The sequence below is a fragment of the Simochromis diagramma genome, unplaced genomic scaffold, assembly GCF_900408965.1.
Source record: "Simochromis diagramma unplaced genomic scaffold, fSimDia1.1 OVJJ01000481.1, whole genome shotgun sequence".
NCBI lineage: Eukaryota > Metazoa > Chordata > Actinopteri > Cichliformes > Cichlidae > Simochromis > Simochromis diagramma.
Window position 1 is genome coordinate 3571035 of NW_024386898.1, and position 19223 is coordinate 3590257.

A 19223-nucleotide genomic window follows, 5' to 3' on the forward strand; every position below is an offset into this window, starting at 1 on the left:
ACTGGCAACTGTACAAATATTATGGTAAAACATGTGAAAGCATTTCACCAAACGCTGGTGAATCTGTTGAACGTAATTACTGCACGCACCCATGTGAGAGCGAAAGCAACTCTCGAAAAGACAGAAGGGTGTAGCGGTGCAGTCAGAAGAGGTTAGATATACTGTAGCTCAGCCCTTTAAAAGTCTTCTGTTTCCTTAACATAAATCAATCTGCTGAATGACGTTGCTTTAACGGAGAAAGTCGACCTTAAATTCTTTACGGCTTTGCCGGTGAAGCGTGACAAAGGAGAAGGTACAGAATGAAAGTATTTGTATAACCCTTCAGATGCAGGCTCTCACCCAATTATCGTTGTGAGTGTGTGGCTAAGCAAGCAAGGTCGTGATATGAAAGGAATCAAATTCCTGTGTTTACACAGCTGTTGTCACATTAGCTGGGATGTCTTTGAAACCAGTTTTCCTCAGGACATCTTGATCATAGCCATTAGTGATGCAATAACAGGGCAGCTCAACACAAACATCACCTCCATACAGACTGCCTCATCAGCAGATTGTATCTTCTGCCTGACAGGCTGTAATTGAACAATTACAGAAATTTGCACTGACTTTAAGTACTGTGCAAAAGCCTTGAGCCACCCCTTATTTCTTTATTTTGTGTCTTGAGCAATAGTTCTCCAGGTCTTTCTGGAGGTTTTTCAAAGTCTTTTTGCTAAACATTGGCTGCTTTTTCATTCTCAGTTTCATTTTCCCTTTGTTTCTAGCACCCTGCCACAAAAACACATCTCATCGTTGGTTATATCCACAAAAAATACCAAACATAACACATTTGACAGGAATAGTAATGTATTTTTGCACCAACAAGATGATTCTTAAAGACCTATTGGCTGAAAACTTAGTGTGCACCACGTTCATATAAAATCTGAGGAAACTGGAGGAAAAAAGAAGAAATGGCAAGAGTAAGAAACTATGTGCAGGAGATGAACAGAATCTAAAAGTCATGTCCTTAACAAATCGGAAAACAATCCAGCAAAGACCTGACAAAGCACCTGAGAGATGTATCTGTCCCTTCAGTTGATCCATCTGCCGTTCACTAAAGCTTCATCAGAAATGGTCTTATTGGCTTTCAAGAAGCCATTCTTAAAGAATAGAAACGGGAGAAAAGGTTGAAGTTACAGAAAAACTAGAATGAAAATCAGGTCTTATGGAGTGATATGAAAATGAATTTGAAATCTTTGGCTCAAATCATCTTAATATGTGGGGAAGAAGTCAGAACAGAGATCCAACAGTGAGTGTCTACAGCCATCTGTAAAACACGGTGGAGCCTCAGTCATGGTCTGCGGCTGCATTCCAACCAGTTGTGGACGTAGAAATGTACCGTCAGGTATTGTTCAACTATGCAATATTATCTGAAAAGTATCTGATTGGCAGCAGCTTCAGTTTTCAGCTTGACAATGATACCAAACAGACTGCCAATGCAGTAAAAAACACACCATTAAACACCATCAGTCTTGGATTGGCCTCCCCAGAGCCCGGACCTCAACATTACTGGAGCAGTGTGGTATCATCTTGACAGAGAACTGAAAAAAAGGCAGCCAACATCCAAGGAAGAGCTCTAGATGTCCTTCAACAAGCCTGGAGAATTATTCCTGAAGACTACTTAAAGAAATAGAAGAAAACTTGTCTTGTTTACACGTTTCAACAAACCCTTCCACCTATTTCCCAAGACTTTTGCCCAATGCTGTACGACTGACTGGTGCGTTTGTCACGACACTTGACAAACACAAGATTTCCTTTTACCACTGTTGTTGTATTAGATTGCTCTGATTTATTAACAGAAAAAATCCATTTTGGTGATGAGTTACTTAGTTTCTGAGCATAATTCTGATGTCTTCAGTGTTATCATTCTGGAAGTCATTAAACATGTGACTTTTACCTGCATTGTTTGCACAACTGCCGATTTCCCTTGAGTTTGTTAACCCTTGAACTTATAATTAAACTTTCTCATTTTTGTTAATAGATACTTGCTTTACTTCGGCTTTTATTGTTGAAAACTGTTATTTAAAAATGTTATTGCTCAGGGACAACAGATGTTTGCTTATGTGTCCTACCTCTGAGAGTAAAATGCTGCTGCTGCTCTCTGTCCAGGTAGGAGGTGGTGGGTAATTCAGGCCAGTGTACGGGGTTGATGCTGAAGAGCTCATAGCCGGGACCCGGCAGCAGACTGTACCACACCACAGCGTTCTCCTCTGAGGGAAATGAACCCGGAGGCGAATGTAAATGCTGTCACAGACCTCCAACACAATGCTCAAGGCAAAAAAAAAAAAAAGGAAAATCAAGGTTAAAAGAAAAAAGCAAAAAATCAACTTGATCATATATCAGATATGCTGCATAATTACAGAAATCCAGTGATTTACATTACAGATATGCTCCCCGACAAACGATACCGCTAGTTTCTCTATTGAAAAAAACATTTCCATTTCAAGTAGATATAAATGGCCTTAACACTGGTGAGACAAAAAATGTGGCTTCTCTAATGAGACTATGGAGGTCAAAAACAACACAGTGCATTTTTATGCTCCCGATCTCAGAAAAACCGATACCTCTAGTCGTTGAATCGTTATCTACCTCACACATTCAACTTTAGTTCAGGTCCATTCATGTTTATTGCTGCTTCTGTTTCAGGCAGCGCTTATCTCAAGGAAAAGAGAACAATGTGGCCACTGAACTTCACAAGGCAGTTAAAACCTCAGCGAAAGCCTGCTTGCTTGCAGCTTTTATGGGTTCTTGTGATACGAAGCAAACGCAGAGTTCACTTCAACTTTACGTGCAAGCTGTGGTCTTGATGACCATCACAATGATGCACGTTTCACATCACTTTAGTTTCAGAAGATAGAACAAGGCGAGGAATGCGTAGAGCATTTAAGGCTATGATTACTAAGATATCTTTTATGCTGATAGCAGTAAAACATTTGAATCACGGGGCATTTGCATGTTTTTGAAATTACGGTCTATTCACACACTTCTATGATGTTTTATAAGAGCATAACTCGATTACTAGATCTTCTGCGTAGCTTTGCTTGGTTCACTGATTTAATTTACATTGTTGTTAACTTGGTTTGCTTGGTAGGTGTCAAAACTACAAAACTCTGTCAATGTCTTCTTCATAACTCTTTTGGTGTAAACCGTGTCACTTTTTGTCTCTTGTGCATAAACAACCATAAACAATTCCCACTCCGGGTACTAACAAACAAAGTGTTCCAATCAAAACATTTAAGTTTCAGCCAAAGTGCAACCCTGGCACAATGACCAAATCTTACCATCAAACCTCTTTGTAAATAATCAAACTCTTCTTTTGAACACAAAGACAGCACAGTTACTCTTTAAAAAAAAAATCCCTCTCAAATCTCAACTCTTGCTTAACAAAGGGAAATCCAGAAGGGCTCAGAAGTTTAGCTGTCACACTCATTCACATTGCAGCTCTTCTGTGATTGACTCCAGCACATGGAAACTTAGATACATAGATCATCAGAGACACAAAACAATGGTCATCTCTGGTGAGAGTTTGCAGGGAAAAAAAGAAGCACAAATGATAATCAAATAAGACTGGTGGGAGAGCAGGCCGGCCTGCCAGACGAGGCGATTTGAGGAGATGGATGAAGAACACACAGCGCCTATTGGCACAGATGGCTTGGATTATGGAAATCATGATGAAGAGAGGACCTTTCAGATTTCCCAGAGGAGCTGTCTGCTTGCTGTTCTTGGACAATTCTCACCCCCAAGAATGTTAGTTCACATTGAAACCCCTCCTGTACAGGTCCCCCTGCCGCACGCCCTCCATCTCCAGTATTTAAAAAGAATCCTACTGTCAACAATGAGGAGATGAAACGGGATGTAGAAGGCCCCGTGCGCGATGTGTTAAAACAAACGTGCTGATGTGTAATTTGGGAATATGATTAAAGAGTCGGGTGAATGAGATTCGGTGGGATGTGCAATGAGCAGAGCAGACAAACCGAAAAGCATATGAGGAAAACAGCAGGGTGTGGTTTCAATTAAACTGTTAATGGAGTAAAAAACAGCAGAGCTGAAGTTCGACAAGGAAGCTGAGCTGCATTGCGGCACATGGTACGAGAAAAAAGTAATAAACATGGACTGTTGTACTTTGTCTTGCCAGGAAAAGCTGTAGTTTTGCAATTTGGCTCCTACTTTATTTGATGCCTCATCTTTTCATGGTTAGCGGATTTATGGTTTTAGGCTTCATGGACATGTGCTAGTGCTGCCATCTAGGTAGCTCACAGGGAACTGCCGTCTCCACTTTAATATCAGGGGCAATTTCAAACTAAATTTAAATGCTGTTAAATATAATCAAAAATTAGGAATTTTTAAACAGTTGGAGCTCAAATTAAATGTACACTACCTCAGCATAAATGTCCCATTTCAGCCATTATTTGTTGGTATTACCTCTGACTTATTGCCAGTCAAATGAATTTTTACCTGAATCCTCATCAGTGGCAGAGACCCTGATCACTGGTTCTCCAGGGTCTCTGTTCTCTGCCACAGTGGCGGTGTAAATGGTTTGACTAAACACAGGCGCCTGGTCATTCACATCCCCGACCTCCACTGTCAGAGTCTGGGTGGAGGAGAGTGAGGGCAGGCCTTGGTCCAGCGCACGGACGGTCAGACGGTGAAAACGTTCTGTCTCATAATCCAACGGGGCAGTGAGAAGCAAGAGGCCTGAAAAAGAAGGAAGGAAATAAAAGAAGAATTAATTTTCACATTTAAAAGTGAAATGTTTGATGTTTGAATTCACTGTGAATCAGCAGACGTTCATATGTCTGATATTCATGTGGTGAGTCTGATGAGGTTTTTTTTAGGTAAAATTTTATTTAGAATAAATTTTTCCGCTGTGCAAAAATCACAAATACCTGTCTTCTCCTCCAGTGTGAACAAGCCTTTCTTGTTTCCAGAAATAATAGAGAAGGAAACGATCCCATTTTCACCTTGATCTCCATCTATGGCCACAAAATGATGCAGCAGACTCCCCACCTCTGCGTCCTCCATCGCCTGAGCTGTATCTGCCGATACAAACACCGGCCGGTTATCGTTCACGTCCAGCAGGAAGAGCTGAGCCGTCACCGAAGCCTGTTTATGCTCATTCTTCTCCTTCGCCTGATCTGTGGCTGTTACAGTGAATGCGAAGCTGGGGGTGCTCTCGCGATCTAAAGGTGCTGCTACAGTCAGGCTCCCCGTGAAAGGGTCGATCCGAAAGGGGAAGGGTGATGATGACCCGCTGACTTCAGCGTCAAAGGCGAGCTCATAGCGGAGGGCACTGTTTGGAAAGGTCCCGTCAGCATCTCTGGCATGAAAAGCGTACGCCAGCGATCCGACTGCAGCGTCCTCCCTCAGACCAAACATCACCAGTTTATCAGGGAACCAGGGCGTGTGGTCGTTCACATCCTCCACTATCACACAAATCAGAACAGACACATTCACGATGGGAATGAGGCTGGCGTCCTCAGCACGAACCACGAGGAAGTACTGCATGGCAGCCTCGTAATCCAGCGGCTGGTTGATGTATATGTCACCGAAGGAGCTGTCGATCCCAAAGTGAACACTCCCGTCCCCCTCAGTGATGGAATAGTGAAATCTCCCTTTATCTGAAACACGTGCAGAGCCAATAACAGTCGCAGGCTCCGTGTCCTCCCGCACCAAAAAGCGTCTCACAATTTGGCGATCGGAGTGGCCGTACGGATCTTCTAATCCATGAATCTGAAAAGCACAAAAAAAAGACAAAGTTTTAGTTTGCTATAATTACCTTTTTTCCCTCCGTTTGGATTATGGGAGGAAAGCACTTGTCCAAACCCAGCTTTACTCTTTACAGTTATTAATTTAAAGTTACCATGAAAAGATACAAACAATAAAGCAATAAAATACTGTACTGTATAAAATGAGTGTAAACTTCCAAAACAGTTAATGCAGTATTTTTGTAAAATCTCTTGAATTAAAGCTGAACGTTCATACTGCAATTAAATAATATGTCACTGTTTTTAAAGGTGTGGCCTAACTGGAGCACAGCCCGTACCTGTACATGAATGACTGCAGTGTCTTCCTGAGAGATGACCCCGCTGTCCCTGGCGGTCACTTTCAGAGTGTAGTACGCTTTTGCATCTTGGTTGAAGAGCTCTGTTGTTGTGATATCTCCAGTTTCGCTGTCAATCTCAAAGTGCTCCAGATCATCATCTTCGAAAGCAGACGAAAAGAGATGCGAACAGAGCGAACTGTTAATAACACAGGTCTGCAACAAAAAAACGGCACGGGATTTTCTGACTGTTTCTTATAGATTTTTACTCACTGAAACTATGAAAAATAATTTTTAAATTCCATCCTCGTCAGGTTTGCTTCCACAACTCTTGTTTTTAGTCTAATTAAGCGTACGATGTCCCTTTTTAAACTGAAGTCTGGTATCCTATACTTGAGTCAAAAAACCATATCCAATAATAATTTCTTACATTAATTTAATATTTCTAAGAGTGAGACTCAAGAGAAATATAAATAGAAAATGTGAGGAATTGAGGACAGGGGGTCGGGGTGCGGTGGGCTTGGCGGCATGAGGAGCTCAGATGATTGTGTCCCAACAGGTTTATTTTGTTCATAGTGAAAGGTAAGGAATCTCAGAAACACTATGCATAGTTAATTGTAATAATAATATTTATTTTTTTCCATCGCTGTTACGCTTTTTTATGTGAACTCACGTGATTACGTGATTGAGGGAAATGGAGATCATTTTTAGATTCAGCACCCTAAAAAACATAAATTTACCAAAAACATCCCATGCAGCTAAAAAAACCCCTTTTTTTCAGACCAAGTCTGTATAATCAGTCAGGACACACGTTTACAGCTCACCTGTGACCAGTGAATGAATAACTGTTCCATTCTCTCCTGCGTCCAAGTCTTTGGCAAACATGTTCGTGACCAAGGATCCTGACTGTAGACCAGCCCATATCTGAAGTGAACACGTAGAGCGCATAACTACATCTGACAACATAACAACACATACACTAAAGATATAGTGTAGAATTTGCACAACTGTATCTAATCTTAGACACTAAGTCATATTTATCTCAAGTTCATTTTTTCATGGCACATATATACGTTTATGTTCACAGTAAATTAGCGCTTGAAGTAATTTATGATATTTTGATATTTGCTCTCCTTAAACTTGCTTTTTAATGTGTGCTGATAATATGTTGTGTAGTGATCATACATGGTCCTTATTAGCATATACACATGCTACAGTATTACTTAGATAAATTATCCCACTTAGATCATTTTTGCCTGGTACTAGGTCTTTGAGAGACAACATGATGACACCAAAATCTATAATATATCAATTTGTGTAGCATGTATTGATACATGTGGTGGATGTTGTGACGGTGTAATAATTTCTAATATTAAATAATGCTGGTATATGGGGAATATTGTCATGTCTTTTTGTATTAACTCGTTGACCTGTCCTTAGTTTTCACTTAGTTTTTCTTTTCCATGTCTTTAACTGCCTGCTTCATGAGCTGCTCTGTGTCTGTCTTCACTATTTCTGTGTCTTCTTCTTATTTCTGTTTTTTCTTAGTGTAAAAGACTTTTTCCTGCCCTTGTGCTTGTCATTTTGGTTACGTATTAATCAAAACAACATTAAAGTACCTTTACAGACTAACAATTTGTTTTTTGCCTACATGTGAACTTCCTGAGTTTTACCGCTAAAGTAACAAATGCATTTCCTGATGCATCAAAAGGCAACAACAGCTAAATGTTATTGAGAAGCATGTGCAGTTTGGAGCGCAGATGTAACTGTAATTTACCAAGACTGCTTTTGATTGCATCAGTAGTTGCATCACGTTGTGATGAAGACGCATTGTTCTTACCTGCACATTCAGCTCTTTACTGGCTGGCAGGTAAGTGAACTGCGGCGCGTTGTCATTGATGTCGGCGATCAGGATGTGAACGGTGGCGGTGGCATTGAGACGAGGGTGACCCTGATCTGTCACCATCACCTTCAGACTGTGCTGGCTGTACTGTTCCCGGTCCAGTGCCACCCAGTTGATGATTTCACCTGGCAGAAAATGGAGAAAGGTTAATGTCACATAGGTGACCATGGAGCACAAGGTAACTTTAAGGTGGTGTTACTTGATGTGTTTGTACCTGTTTTAGCATTGATTCGGAAGAATTTCCCATCTGAGAGCAGGAGATAGGACAACTGGCCGTTTTTCCCAGAATCCTTATCCACGGCCTTGACGGTTCCCACCAGACCTTGTGGCGATGACCCCTCCAACACAGTGAAGTAGTAAACGTCCCTGCTGAACACCGGGGCGTTGTCATTGATATCCAGCACCAGCACCGTCACTGTGGCCATAGCTGTGGTATTTGACAGTGAAGCCTCCGTAGCCAACACTCGAAAATGATACTTGGACTCTGTCTCATAGTCCAGGTTGGCTGAGAGATACAACCATCCCGTCTTTGGGTGAATCCGAAACGGAACCAGAGGGAAGCCAGGTTCTCCTTCCAAAGAGTAGATGATGCCGGAGTTTGAAATGTGGGCTCCCCGGGTTCGGTGAGCCCTCGCTTGGATGACCCGAGCATCTTTCCTGTAGCCCTCCCCAATCTCCACGTGATAGATCAACGTCTCAAATGCCAGGCTGTCTTCGGCAGTCGTTTGGTCTACGTTTACTGAGAGGGTCAGGGTGGAGCTCAGGGAAGGTTCTCCTTCATCTTTGGCCACAATCTCCAGCTTGTATCCCTGCTGATGGTCCATCTCTAAACTCTCATTTAGCGTAACCGTCCCGAGATTGTGATCAATAACAAACACGCCATTTTTCCTGCTCTTCAGGTAATACTGCACCCGACCATTGGCACCGCTGTCATAGTCATGCGCGTGAGCGATGAACAACACGGTTCCCGGTCGAGTGTTTTGTGACACCGTGATGGTGTCACTATGTTTGGGGAAAATGGGGGCGTTGTCATTAACGTCAGCTACAGTGATGTTGACTTGGGTGGTGCTGTAAACGGGAGAGGCATCGGTGTAGGACTGAAGAACCAGAAGAGCGTACGACTGAGACTCGTGATCCAGGGGCTTGAGGTTAGTGATCAGACCCAACTTTGGATGAACGGAGAACAAACTCTGAGGGTCTCCAGAAGAGATTCGATAAGATACAGATTCCATGGAGTCTGTAGAAAAAACAAAAAAACCACTTTTTTCCCTTTGAAATAGTCATAAAAATTAAAGGGCTTACATAAATTAGACATTTAAAGACATTGTTCTAGATGTCTTGGGATTTAATCAGATGTAACTTTGAATGCACACACACACACACACGTTAATACACTTTAAGTAATTAAAGCACAGGCCAGAAGATCCCATTAATCCCCTGCAAGTGTTTGTTGTGCTTCGACTGTAAACTAAAAACTCCTGAAACAAGCAGAGAGCTTAATGGTGCTCGACTCCTGTCAAACAGCCCCAATTCTGCTGTTTCTGCTTTAAGTCGAAGTGTTAATCTCTTAAGTGATTAGACAGCCTTGAATGACTGTCTAGTGTTGTTGGGGCGTTTAGCTGTTGAAGGCATTCGGTGGAAAAACAAGACTATGAGGAGATAATTATGAATCCCTTTACTCTTTGAAAACCATCTACGCAGAGGTTTTTTTAAGATACTGAGAATAAAATTATAAATGACATCCACTCTTCTATTACTTAAACTGTTGCCACCACAACCTGCTGTTATATTTAACAGAAAGCGCCCAATAAACAAGTTTAGAACAACAAGGAAGAAAACGAGCAGGTTGATCTGTAACAGGATTGTTTCTGATGTAGATGCAGTACACTGCACAGCTACTCTTTATTATCTGTCATGTGTTCGTGAGACTCAAAGGGATTAAAGATTAAACTTTAGCTTCTTCATGTCTGAAAGGAGATTTGAGCAACTTTTCTGTCGCAATCATCTGTCGGGATATTAATGCCTTTGTGTAACAGCCACCTATTCTGAATGTGTCTAAATCCAGTTATTATGTTTCAAGAGACCTATGAAGCACGATAATGTCAGTACCTACACTAATCCACCTCATATTAAACAGCTGTATAGGTTTAAAAATATATATATTTCAAGATACAGATGTTAGCTTTGCTTGTTTAGCTTATCTTACCATAAAGCTGATAAAGTTTACGAACCATCCGAACTGAATTTCTTTGAACTGGAGGCCAAAAAGAAACTCAGTGATTTTCAGAGTCCTGCTCACACAAACGTAACTCTCAGCAGCACGTGATTACAGCAGGACGCTGGAGCAGGACTAGCTTGAAGCTTTTACTATAGCTTTATTATGCAAGAACACTTTTACGCTTTGTTCCTTTTGTTTGCACTCGTGACAAAAGCATAAAGAAGAGAGAAACTTATAAAATGTTCAAAATGTTTTTCAGTTTTAAAACTGATGTTTTATTTTGAGGGACTGATTCAGATCCTTTACTGAGAGTGTGAAGCTCTCAGAGTATAATTGGACTGACAAATTACACTATATGAACAAAAGTATTGGGACACACCTCTCTGTTATTGAACTCAGCTGCTTCAGTCCCATTGGAGTATAAAATTTTAGCATCATGGTGCCAAAATGGCTCGATGAATTTGAGAATGTTACTTCAACAATGCAACAAGTAAGTTTGTGGGATTTCGTCCCTCCAACTGATTCCCTGATCACCTATTAGTGGGGTTACAGCGAAATGGAAGCATTTAGGAACCTCAGCCTCACAGCCAAGAAGTGGCAGAGCAGGTGAAGTTACAGGTGACCCCAGTGCTTTTTTTTTGTCCATATGGTGTATGTTGTGTCCTCTACAGCAACTCAACAAAATCTTAGTTGTTAAACTTCTCCCGTTGCCGTAGTGATGTTCAGCAGAGGTAGAGTCTGATGACTCTCTCCCAGCTGCTCTAACATCAGTTTGGATAATAATGAGCAGATAATACACGTCTAACCTGTTGGGTTGATGGCCTGCACCGTCCCCACAGGTGTCCCCGGTGGTGCGTCCTCAGGCACTGTGAAAGCGTAACGTGACCTCTGGAACACAGCTGGAGCCTGAGCACTGCGTAAAACATTGATCGTGACCTCTGCAGGTCTGGCTGAGATCGAGCCTCCTCCGTCCTGTGCTGTTATCAAGAGCTTTACATTAGCTGTGCCCAGGTGGGTCAGAGTGGAGGTCAGGAGAAGCATTCCTACAGAAGAAAAATACGACATAAAGAAATTAATTTAAAATGTTTTTATTTTTCCCCAGTTCCTTTCTGCTTTTCAAATGTGTGGAATGAGATTCACAACACTTCACATTTATTATATTGACAGATGGGAAGGACAGGGCTTGTTTTTGTAACCAAAATGCATCTTATAAGTGCAAGAGAATCAATATATGTCTATATAAACAAATGCAGGCAGTAAAGTGTCAGAAAGTTTTCTTTTCCTATAATTTATCCATTTCATGGTGTTAAATTTTGGCTGAGCACGAATCTTATCTTACCAGTTAGCCACCTGGGGATCTAAGCCTTTTGGGGCTTTCTGCATCACCCCTGCTGAGCTGTGACATTGACAATCATTTCATGGGGACTTACACAAAGTAAGCAGTCGTTTATCCCTGAATAATGGAGCCTGCCAGTCACACGGTTTACTTAAAGACTACTGATTGGATCAATGTGACAAATCAAGCTTAAGAAGTCAAAATGCTATCCTTTACCAAGACTGAAACCTACACAAAGCTTTATTTATTTCAATATTGGAAAAGCAACAGTTGGTTCACTGGAAATTGTGTCCACACACTTATGTTCAGACTACAACAGAAAGTGTTCTCACATCTTTACGGCCCTACCTGTTTGTTTATCCAGTGAAAACAAAGTGGACATGTCGCCAGGAAGGAGGTCGTAGGTAACCTGGCCAAACCTGCCAGAATCTCTGTCAGTGGCAATAACGCTGACGATCTCTGTGCCAGGCTGCGCGTGGCTGCTGATGCTCACGGTGTACTCCTCAGGGCTGAACACTGGAGCGTTGTCGTTCAAGTCCTCGATCTCAATGTGCACATAGGTTTGAGCACTCAAGCCTCCCTGAGGGAGAGAATTTTATTAGGACCCAGAAATTAGGGACAAATTGTTTAAATGAAATCCACTGTTATATATCTGCGTGTCACTCACTGGATCCTCAGCCTTGATCAGGATGTCGTGGACCGTCTGTCCCGTATCTCGATCAATATCCTGGGAGATGCACAGCTCTCCGGTGTGGGGGTTATTTGGAAGAGCGGATGTGTGGCCTGTTTGTCGAAGCCATCAGACAGAGAGTAGAGCAGCGTCCCAAACTCAGGGCTGTCTGCATCTGTAGCGACGACCTAAAGAGAAGAGAAATGCAGGCATGAAAACAGGAGGTGCAAAAATGAAAACACCTTAAATCATTTCTTTAACACAAAAGAGAAATTCAATTAAAACCAGTGCTGCAGAATAACTGGGAACAATTTAGTGTAAAACTTATATATTCATATCTAAGGTCATATGTGGGAAAAAAAAACATTAAATAATTAATTAAAAACCTATCGTCAGCCTATAATGTGCTATATGTGCTGCATATGGTGTAATTATGATCATCTAAGATGATTTTCTTCACAACTTTAACAGGTAACTGTTACCTTTCTGGTAAAAATGGTGCCCTGATCCTTTATTTTAATAAGCACATGTTAAAAGGGGAAACCCTAAACAATTACACTGTAATGCTAAAAATAAAACAAAGGTAAAACATGTAATATGTTTAATAAAAATATAAAGAATTAAGAGAAACACTTTTGAAAAATGTCCACAGGTAGATTATTTGGTTTAGGTGAGCTTAGATTTTGTACCTGAAACTGCTCGTTGAAAATGAAAATAATAACAAGCCCTTTATTAATAACTCAACAATATAACTGAACTTATATAATGATGATGAAGTGAGGAAGAACACCTCCTTAGTTAGTGATGATTGAATGATTACGACATTTGTGTTCATCGCTGCCCAGTTTTTAAGTGATCTGAGAACGAAAGAGTTCAGTATGAAATGACATGGACGTGATTAATAACTGACTAATTATTATTAATTAATAACTGCATTAACGAATATATTGTTCTTGAATCAAAGCACACACTAGACAGTCTTTGTGGTTCATGCAGTTTGACATGAATTCATTCATGCTTTGTGTTTCAATTCATGTCCCTCATCTTATGAAGCTTGTGTGCACATAACTGCATAATATATACATATATATATATATATAGTAAATTATGAAGTGCTCCTACTCAAATACTTTATGTAAAAATTAGCAGTTTTTGGTATGTTTAAGTGTTTATATATTAGAAGAAATATTCCTTGTAAAACAGCACTCCCATACTACAGTAACTGCCAGCTTTTAGATTAAGCTTTGTACTGTGAATCATAATACGCGTCTTCCTTTGACAGTGAGAGTCAACATAATAAAAGCATAAAAAATCCCCACAATCAAAGGGCGAGGACCATCCCTGCAGTATAAAGATTATAGTAAAAACGCGCCTTATATCCTGTGCAGTTCCTTTCATGTCTGCCTGTGGCTGTGACTGCAGACATGTCTCACAGATAGAGCGCTCATTTTACAGTCATAAAGATGATATCACCTCCCAGTTTGTGAACTCTGATCAAAGGAAGTTTAAAGACACGGGTCAAGGTCTGGACAGTCACGCAAACCCAGTCAGTTTTTTGAAGCTTGCTTCTTAGAATAAAGCATATGTGCTGCGTTTACAAAATCATGCGACAGAGGGGGGTTCCTTATAGATGACTTCCCAGATATTCTGGTTACTTCTGCTCCTGCTAGTTCTCGCATTTATTTTGGATGACATCTTCAGTATTCTGAAGCGTCGTAGCTAAAGTTCGAATCGGGAACTAAGCAACTAAAAGCCAGCCAGATGTTTAGAAGTTTTCAGTCCTTATATATTCATCGAATCTCTTGTTTGCAGAAAATGTGCCCTTAAACAAATGTTCCTTTGTGATGGGATGCACTTTGTGCCAGCCTGCTGGAGTGTGGTACCAGGCAGCACATCTGTCATACTAAAGCCACAGAGCTAAGCTGGAAAGGGTGCATGTTGAGCATCTTTAGGAGGAACACTGACGGCTTTGTGCAAACAGACTGAAGGCTACTTTTGTCTTATAAGATGTAAGACAGACACAGCAAAAGAGCACAAGATGCTGGATATTTACTGTGAATCTTTCAGAAACTACAAAGATATCTTTATTTTTGTTTCTGTGAATCCATGTTAGCTGATATTTTACTGAGATGAGTGCCAAGTTAAGTGAAACGCTCCCCTGGTCTGTGTGTGGATGTGTTCTTGTAAAAAAATAAATAAATATGCATATGATTTCATATGAGTGTCAGCTCCCCAAATTATAAAAAATATATATATATATTTGTTGCCTTGTTAATAAGCTTTTCTGCCTACTTCCTGATTCAGTGCCAATTATTATTATCATATTTATCATCTTGTGGATCCTTCTTGGATAGAAAATGTAATTGGAACCATTCAGAAACAATAATGTGTTGTTCTTTTAGATAAGTCACCAAAATGATGCTGAATATCCTCCAACATACTTGTAAAAAGCAGCTTCCAACATCGCTCTGCTCTAGTATGGACACATTGTACAGCTGCTGCTCGAACACTGGCTCGTTGTCGTTGACGTCTTCCACGAGCACCGTGACTGTCGCTGTGGATGACAGAGCCGGTTCTCCTCCATCCACTGCCACCACCAGGAACCATATCTCCATCTGCGTCTCTCTGTCCAGAGCTGCAGCTGTGGTGACCAGGCCTGACTCCGGGTCGATGTCGATCAGGCTGTCCTGGTTGGACTTCAGAATGGAGTATCGGACCTCTGAGTTTGCACCCTCATCTGCGTCTCGAGCCTGAAACTGGATGAGGGAACTCCCCTGAGGAGCATCTTCAGAAATATTTATGAGATACACATCCTTCTCAAAGACTGGGTAACAGTCATTCATGTCCGACACCTTCAGGAGGAAGACAGTCTCACTACTCAGGGGAGGGTTGCCAAAATCTGATGCCTGCACCTTCAGCTCATACAAATCCTTCTCCTCCCTGTCCAGCTCAGAGTTAACACACAGTGCATACAGAAAGTCATCTGTCTGCTTCAGGGTGAACTTCCCATCACCTCCCTCGAGCGTGACAGTGATTCTCTCCCCCTCGAGGTCGGGGTCCGACACTGAAATCCGGGCTACGTAGTCCCCGACTGCTGCTGATTCCGACACCACAGCATCTCCTGTGTCACTGAGAAACAGTACACTGATGGTGGGGCTGTTATCGTTGATGTTAAGCACTCTGACACCCACGAAAGTGCTGCTGTACTCAGGCTGAACCCCGTTGTCTCTCGCACTGATGATCAACTCATGAAAAGCCTGAGTCTCAAAATCAAGCGGCTTGTTGAGGTAGACCACCCCGGTGGTTTCATTGATGGAGAAAACCTCATTTGGGTCGCTCTGCCTCCTGTTGATCTCATACGTGAGTCTGCCATTGTCACCCAGGTCATAGTCAGTGGCCTGCACCTGACACACAGCAGACATGACTGGAGCATCCTCACGCACTGAGGTGTGATATTCAGTCTGGTTGAACACAGGCAGGCTGTCATTCTCATCCAGGACGTGGATGTTCACCTGAAGAGTCCCAGTCCTGGCTGGGATCCCCCCATCAAAGGCCTCGATTGTCAGCGTGTACAAGTCCTGCGCTTCTCTGTCTAGCTTACTGTTAAGAACTAGATCCAGGTTGAGGTGGTTCTCAGGTCCACTGCGATAATCCAGGTGGAATAAGTCACTCATCTCACTCTCTGTGATCCTGTATCCCTGAGTACCAAACTCGCCCTCATCCTGGTCTTTAGCACCTTCAATCTGAAACCGACTCCCAGGTGGGCTCAGTTCTGATATTTCCAGCTCAACCTGCTCGGAGGGGAACACGGGGGAATGGTCGTTCACATCTTTCACCTCTATTGTCACTTTTATCATCTCACCTGTGAGAGTGGCTGCCACAAATTCATACTTATCCCTGCTCTCTCTGTCCAGGACTACAGCTGTGGAAATGATGCCTGTGTCCGCGTCTATTTCCAAGTCTCTGAAAACATACGAATCTCTGCTTTCTGAGATGAAAAACCCAGTGCTCGGCCTGCTTAGTCCCGCTCCCAGATCTCCAACGATAGTTCTGGCCGGAAGACCCTCTTTAACAGACAGCGTGAGGTTGAAGACCTGTCCCAGCGACTGTGCGCACAGCAGGAACAGGACGAGCGTCTGAAGGAGCGAAGCTGAGGCATCCTTGCACCCCATTCCTCCTTTACGCGTGGCTTTGAGCTCTCGGTTTGTTGAGGTCGATGCCCGCCAGCATATTCTCGAGTCGAAGTCCTCAGTTTTGTCCTCACGTTTGAGCGCACTTTTCCGAACCGAAACGGACGAACGCGTTTTTGCGCGCAGGGCGACTGCGAGCGGTCATTCTCCTTCACCGTACTTCAGTAGCTTGTTGCGTGATACTGGATACAAAAAAATCAGCCATGGCACAGTGCAAATCCCCCTTTGGCTCCTTCACATAACTCGACACCTCTGACTGGCGCCAACTGTGCGCCGTGAACACTCCTCCTGGCAGGCGGCGCGTCCCACGCTGATCGGCTCCATCTGTGGCCCCTGATTGCTTAAGATTTAATTAGGCTGAGAGATTACCTTCCGTGCCTCTTGCTGACACGTGGCCTAGTATAGCTGACCTGTGGAAGAAGTCAGGTGGAAAGTGGAATAAATACGGATATCACACCAGTTGAGCCAAAACAGTGTCCTAAAAGGCCCCTTTGTGGTAATGTGGTTAGTATGAGCTTGAAGTGATTTAATAAAGTGCTCCCGTCTAAGCAGAGGAACATATAAGTGTTAGGGTGCCTCACTCTGCTGGTAAAAAGCAGAAACTGTACCACTCTTTAAAAGGAAAAGAAAGGAAAAATCAAGGCTATCCGGTCACTTAGTCCTAGGGGGGTTGGGGTGACGATGTCTCCTCAGGTCTAAGGATTCTCAATGTAACATCCACACGAGCTTCTCAGCAAAATACTGAAGTTTATCAGGGCCGTTTCTAGCTTTTTGAGGGCCCAATGCGAGATTCTGTTTGGGGATCGCTGTTTATAACACTATAACTGGGGGGTGGGTGGGTGGGGGGTGGAGATGTTAAATTTTTTAAGATGATCCAATGATCCATGGTGATAATTATGTATCTCAAATTCAGATGAAAGATCTAAAAATTGGTACAAGCAATTAAAATCTACATAAAACAACATTATGCACTCCACACTGTATATAAATGCCACTTGTTTTGCACATATTCAACTCTGTATATTTTATATATTTTATTATTATTATTATTATTATTATTATTATTATTATTATTGTTTTTTTTTTTTTTTTTTTTTTTTTTTTACTATTTAATTTGTAAAAATGTGTATACACACACACACACACACACACACACACACACACACACACACACACACGAAAATATTTAGTATACACATCCAGAAATGCATACACTATTATATATTGTACATATATTTATTAGTTTCAGGTCGGCCATTCTTGTATTTTGCTCGTTTGTGTTGTTGTGTTTGCACATCTCTGTTGCTTGTGGGGCTCGCACACAAGAATTTCACTCGCATGTGCTGTGCCAGTGTGCCTGCACATGTGATGTGACAATAAAAAGTGATTTGATAAAAGTAAATAATGAAGCTTCTTCGCACAGTTTTCCTCCAAAATTTTCCAGATGAACATAAAATTAATGAAACCGCTATTTCAAATCAAAACCTAACTGGCATCCACACCGGTGTGAAAATTACACCATGAGGTGAAAATAAAGTGAAATACCATATTAAAATACAAAGAAACTATAGCATCTATTTTAAAGTTCAAATAAGAAAAGCCCAACAACAATAAGAAGAGTAATACATCCTCTTCAACTTCAGCTTTCTGTTTTTGTTTTTATTTTTTTATTCAAATTCTGGCTCCTCCTCCACAGAAGCAAATATTTCCTTTATCATGGGCATATTTCTGTAGATTTCTTCTTCTTTTCTTAATTTTATGCTTAAAAAATAAACACATTTTGATGCAATCCAGGTTTCACTGCAGCCTGGGCCACCCTTATTCTCCTCGTGAAGATGTGAGGCTGTCAGTCATACAGGGAGTGCAGCATTATTAGGCAAGTTGTATTTTTGAGGAATAATTTTATTATTGAACAACAACCATGTTCTCAATGAACCCAAAAAACTCATTAATATCAAAGCTGAATGTTTTTGGAAGTAGTTTTTAGTTTGTTTTTAGTTTTAGCTATTTTAGGGGGATATCTGTGTGTGCAGGTCACTATTACTGTGCATAATTATTAGGCAACTTAACAAAAAACAAATATATACCCATTTCAATTATTTATTTTTACCAGTGACACCAATATAACATCTCCACATTCACAAATATACATTTCTGACATTCAAAAACAAAACAAAAACAAATCAGCGACCAATATAGCCACCTTTCTTTGCAAGGACACTCAAAAGCCTGCCATCCATGGATTCTGTCAGTGTTTTGATCTGTTCACCATCAACATTGCGTGCAGCAGCAACCATAGCCTCCCAGACACTGTTCAGAGAGGTGTACTGTTTTCCCTCCTTGTAAATCTCACATTTGATGATGGACCACAGGTTCTCAATGGGGTCCAGATCAGGTGAACAAGGAGGCCATGTCATTAGTTTTTCTTCTTTTATACCCTTTCTTGCCAGCCACGCTGTGGAGTACTTGGACGCGTGTGATGGAGCATTGTCCTGCATGAAAATCATGTTTTTCTTGAAGGATGCAGACTTCTTCCTGTACCACTGCTTGAAGAAGGTGTCTTCCAGGAACTGGCAGTAGGACTGGGAGTTGAGCTTGACTCCATCCTCAACCTGAAAAGGCCCCACAAGCTCATCTTTGATGATACCAGCCCAAACCAGTACTCCACCTCCACCTTGCTGGCGTCTGAGTCGGACTGGAGCTCTCTGCCCTTTACCAATCCAGCCACGGGCCCATCCATCTGGCCCATCAAGACTCACTCTCATTTCATCAGTCCATAAAACCTTAGAAAAACCAGTCTTGAGATATTTCTTGGCCCAGTCTTGACGTTTCA

At 41.7% G+C, this 19223-nt stretch overlaps 1 protein-coding gene across 1 annotated transcript in view; it reads right to left on the reverse strand.

The window, feature by feature from the left end:
* The window catches only part of LOC120735147 (protocadherin-23-like), a 27675-nt gene extending 10539 nt beyond the window's left edge, over positions 1-17136 (reverse strand). Inside the window, 12 exon segments of the mRNA XM_040034319.1 lie at positions 2106-2243; positions 4489-4728; positions 4920-5763; positions 6077-6234; positions 6898-6997; positions 7914-8101; positions 8191-9213; positions 11001-11237; positions 11879-12110; positions 12198-12289; positions 12292-12388; positions 14642-17136. Of these exon segments, the coding sequence (XP_039890253.1) occupies positions 2106-2243; positions 4489-4728; positions 4920-5763; positions 6077-6234; positions 6898-6997; positions 7914-8101; positions 8191-9213; positions 11001-11237; positions 11879-12110; positions 12198-12289; positions 12292-12388; positions 14642-16372 (5080 nt within the window). The 5' untranslated portion in view covers positions 16373-17136.
* Between the last annotated feature and the right edge of the window lie 2087 nt (positions 17137-19223).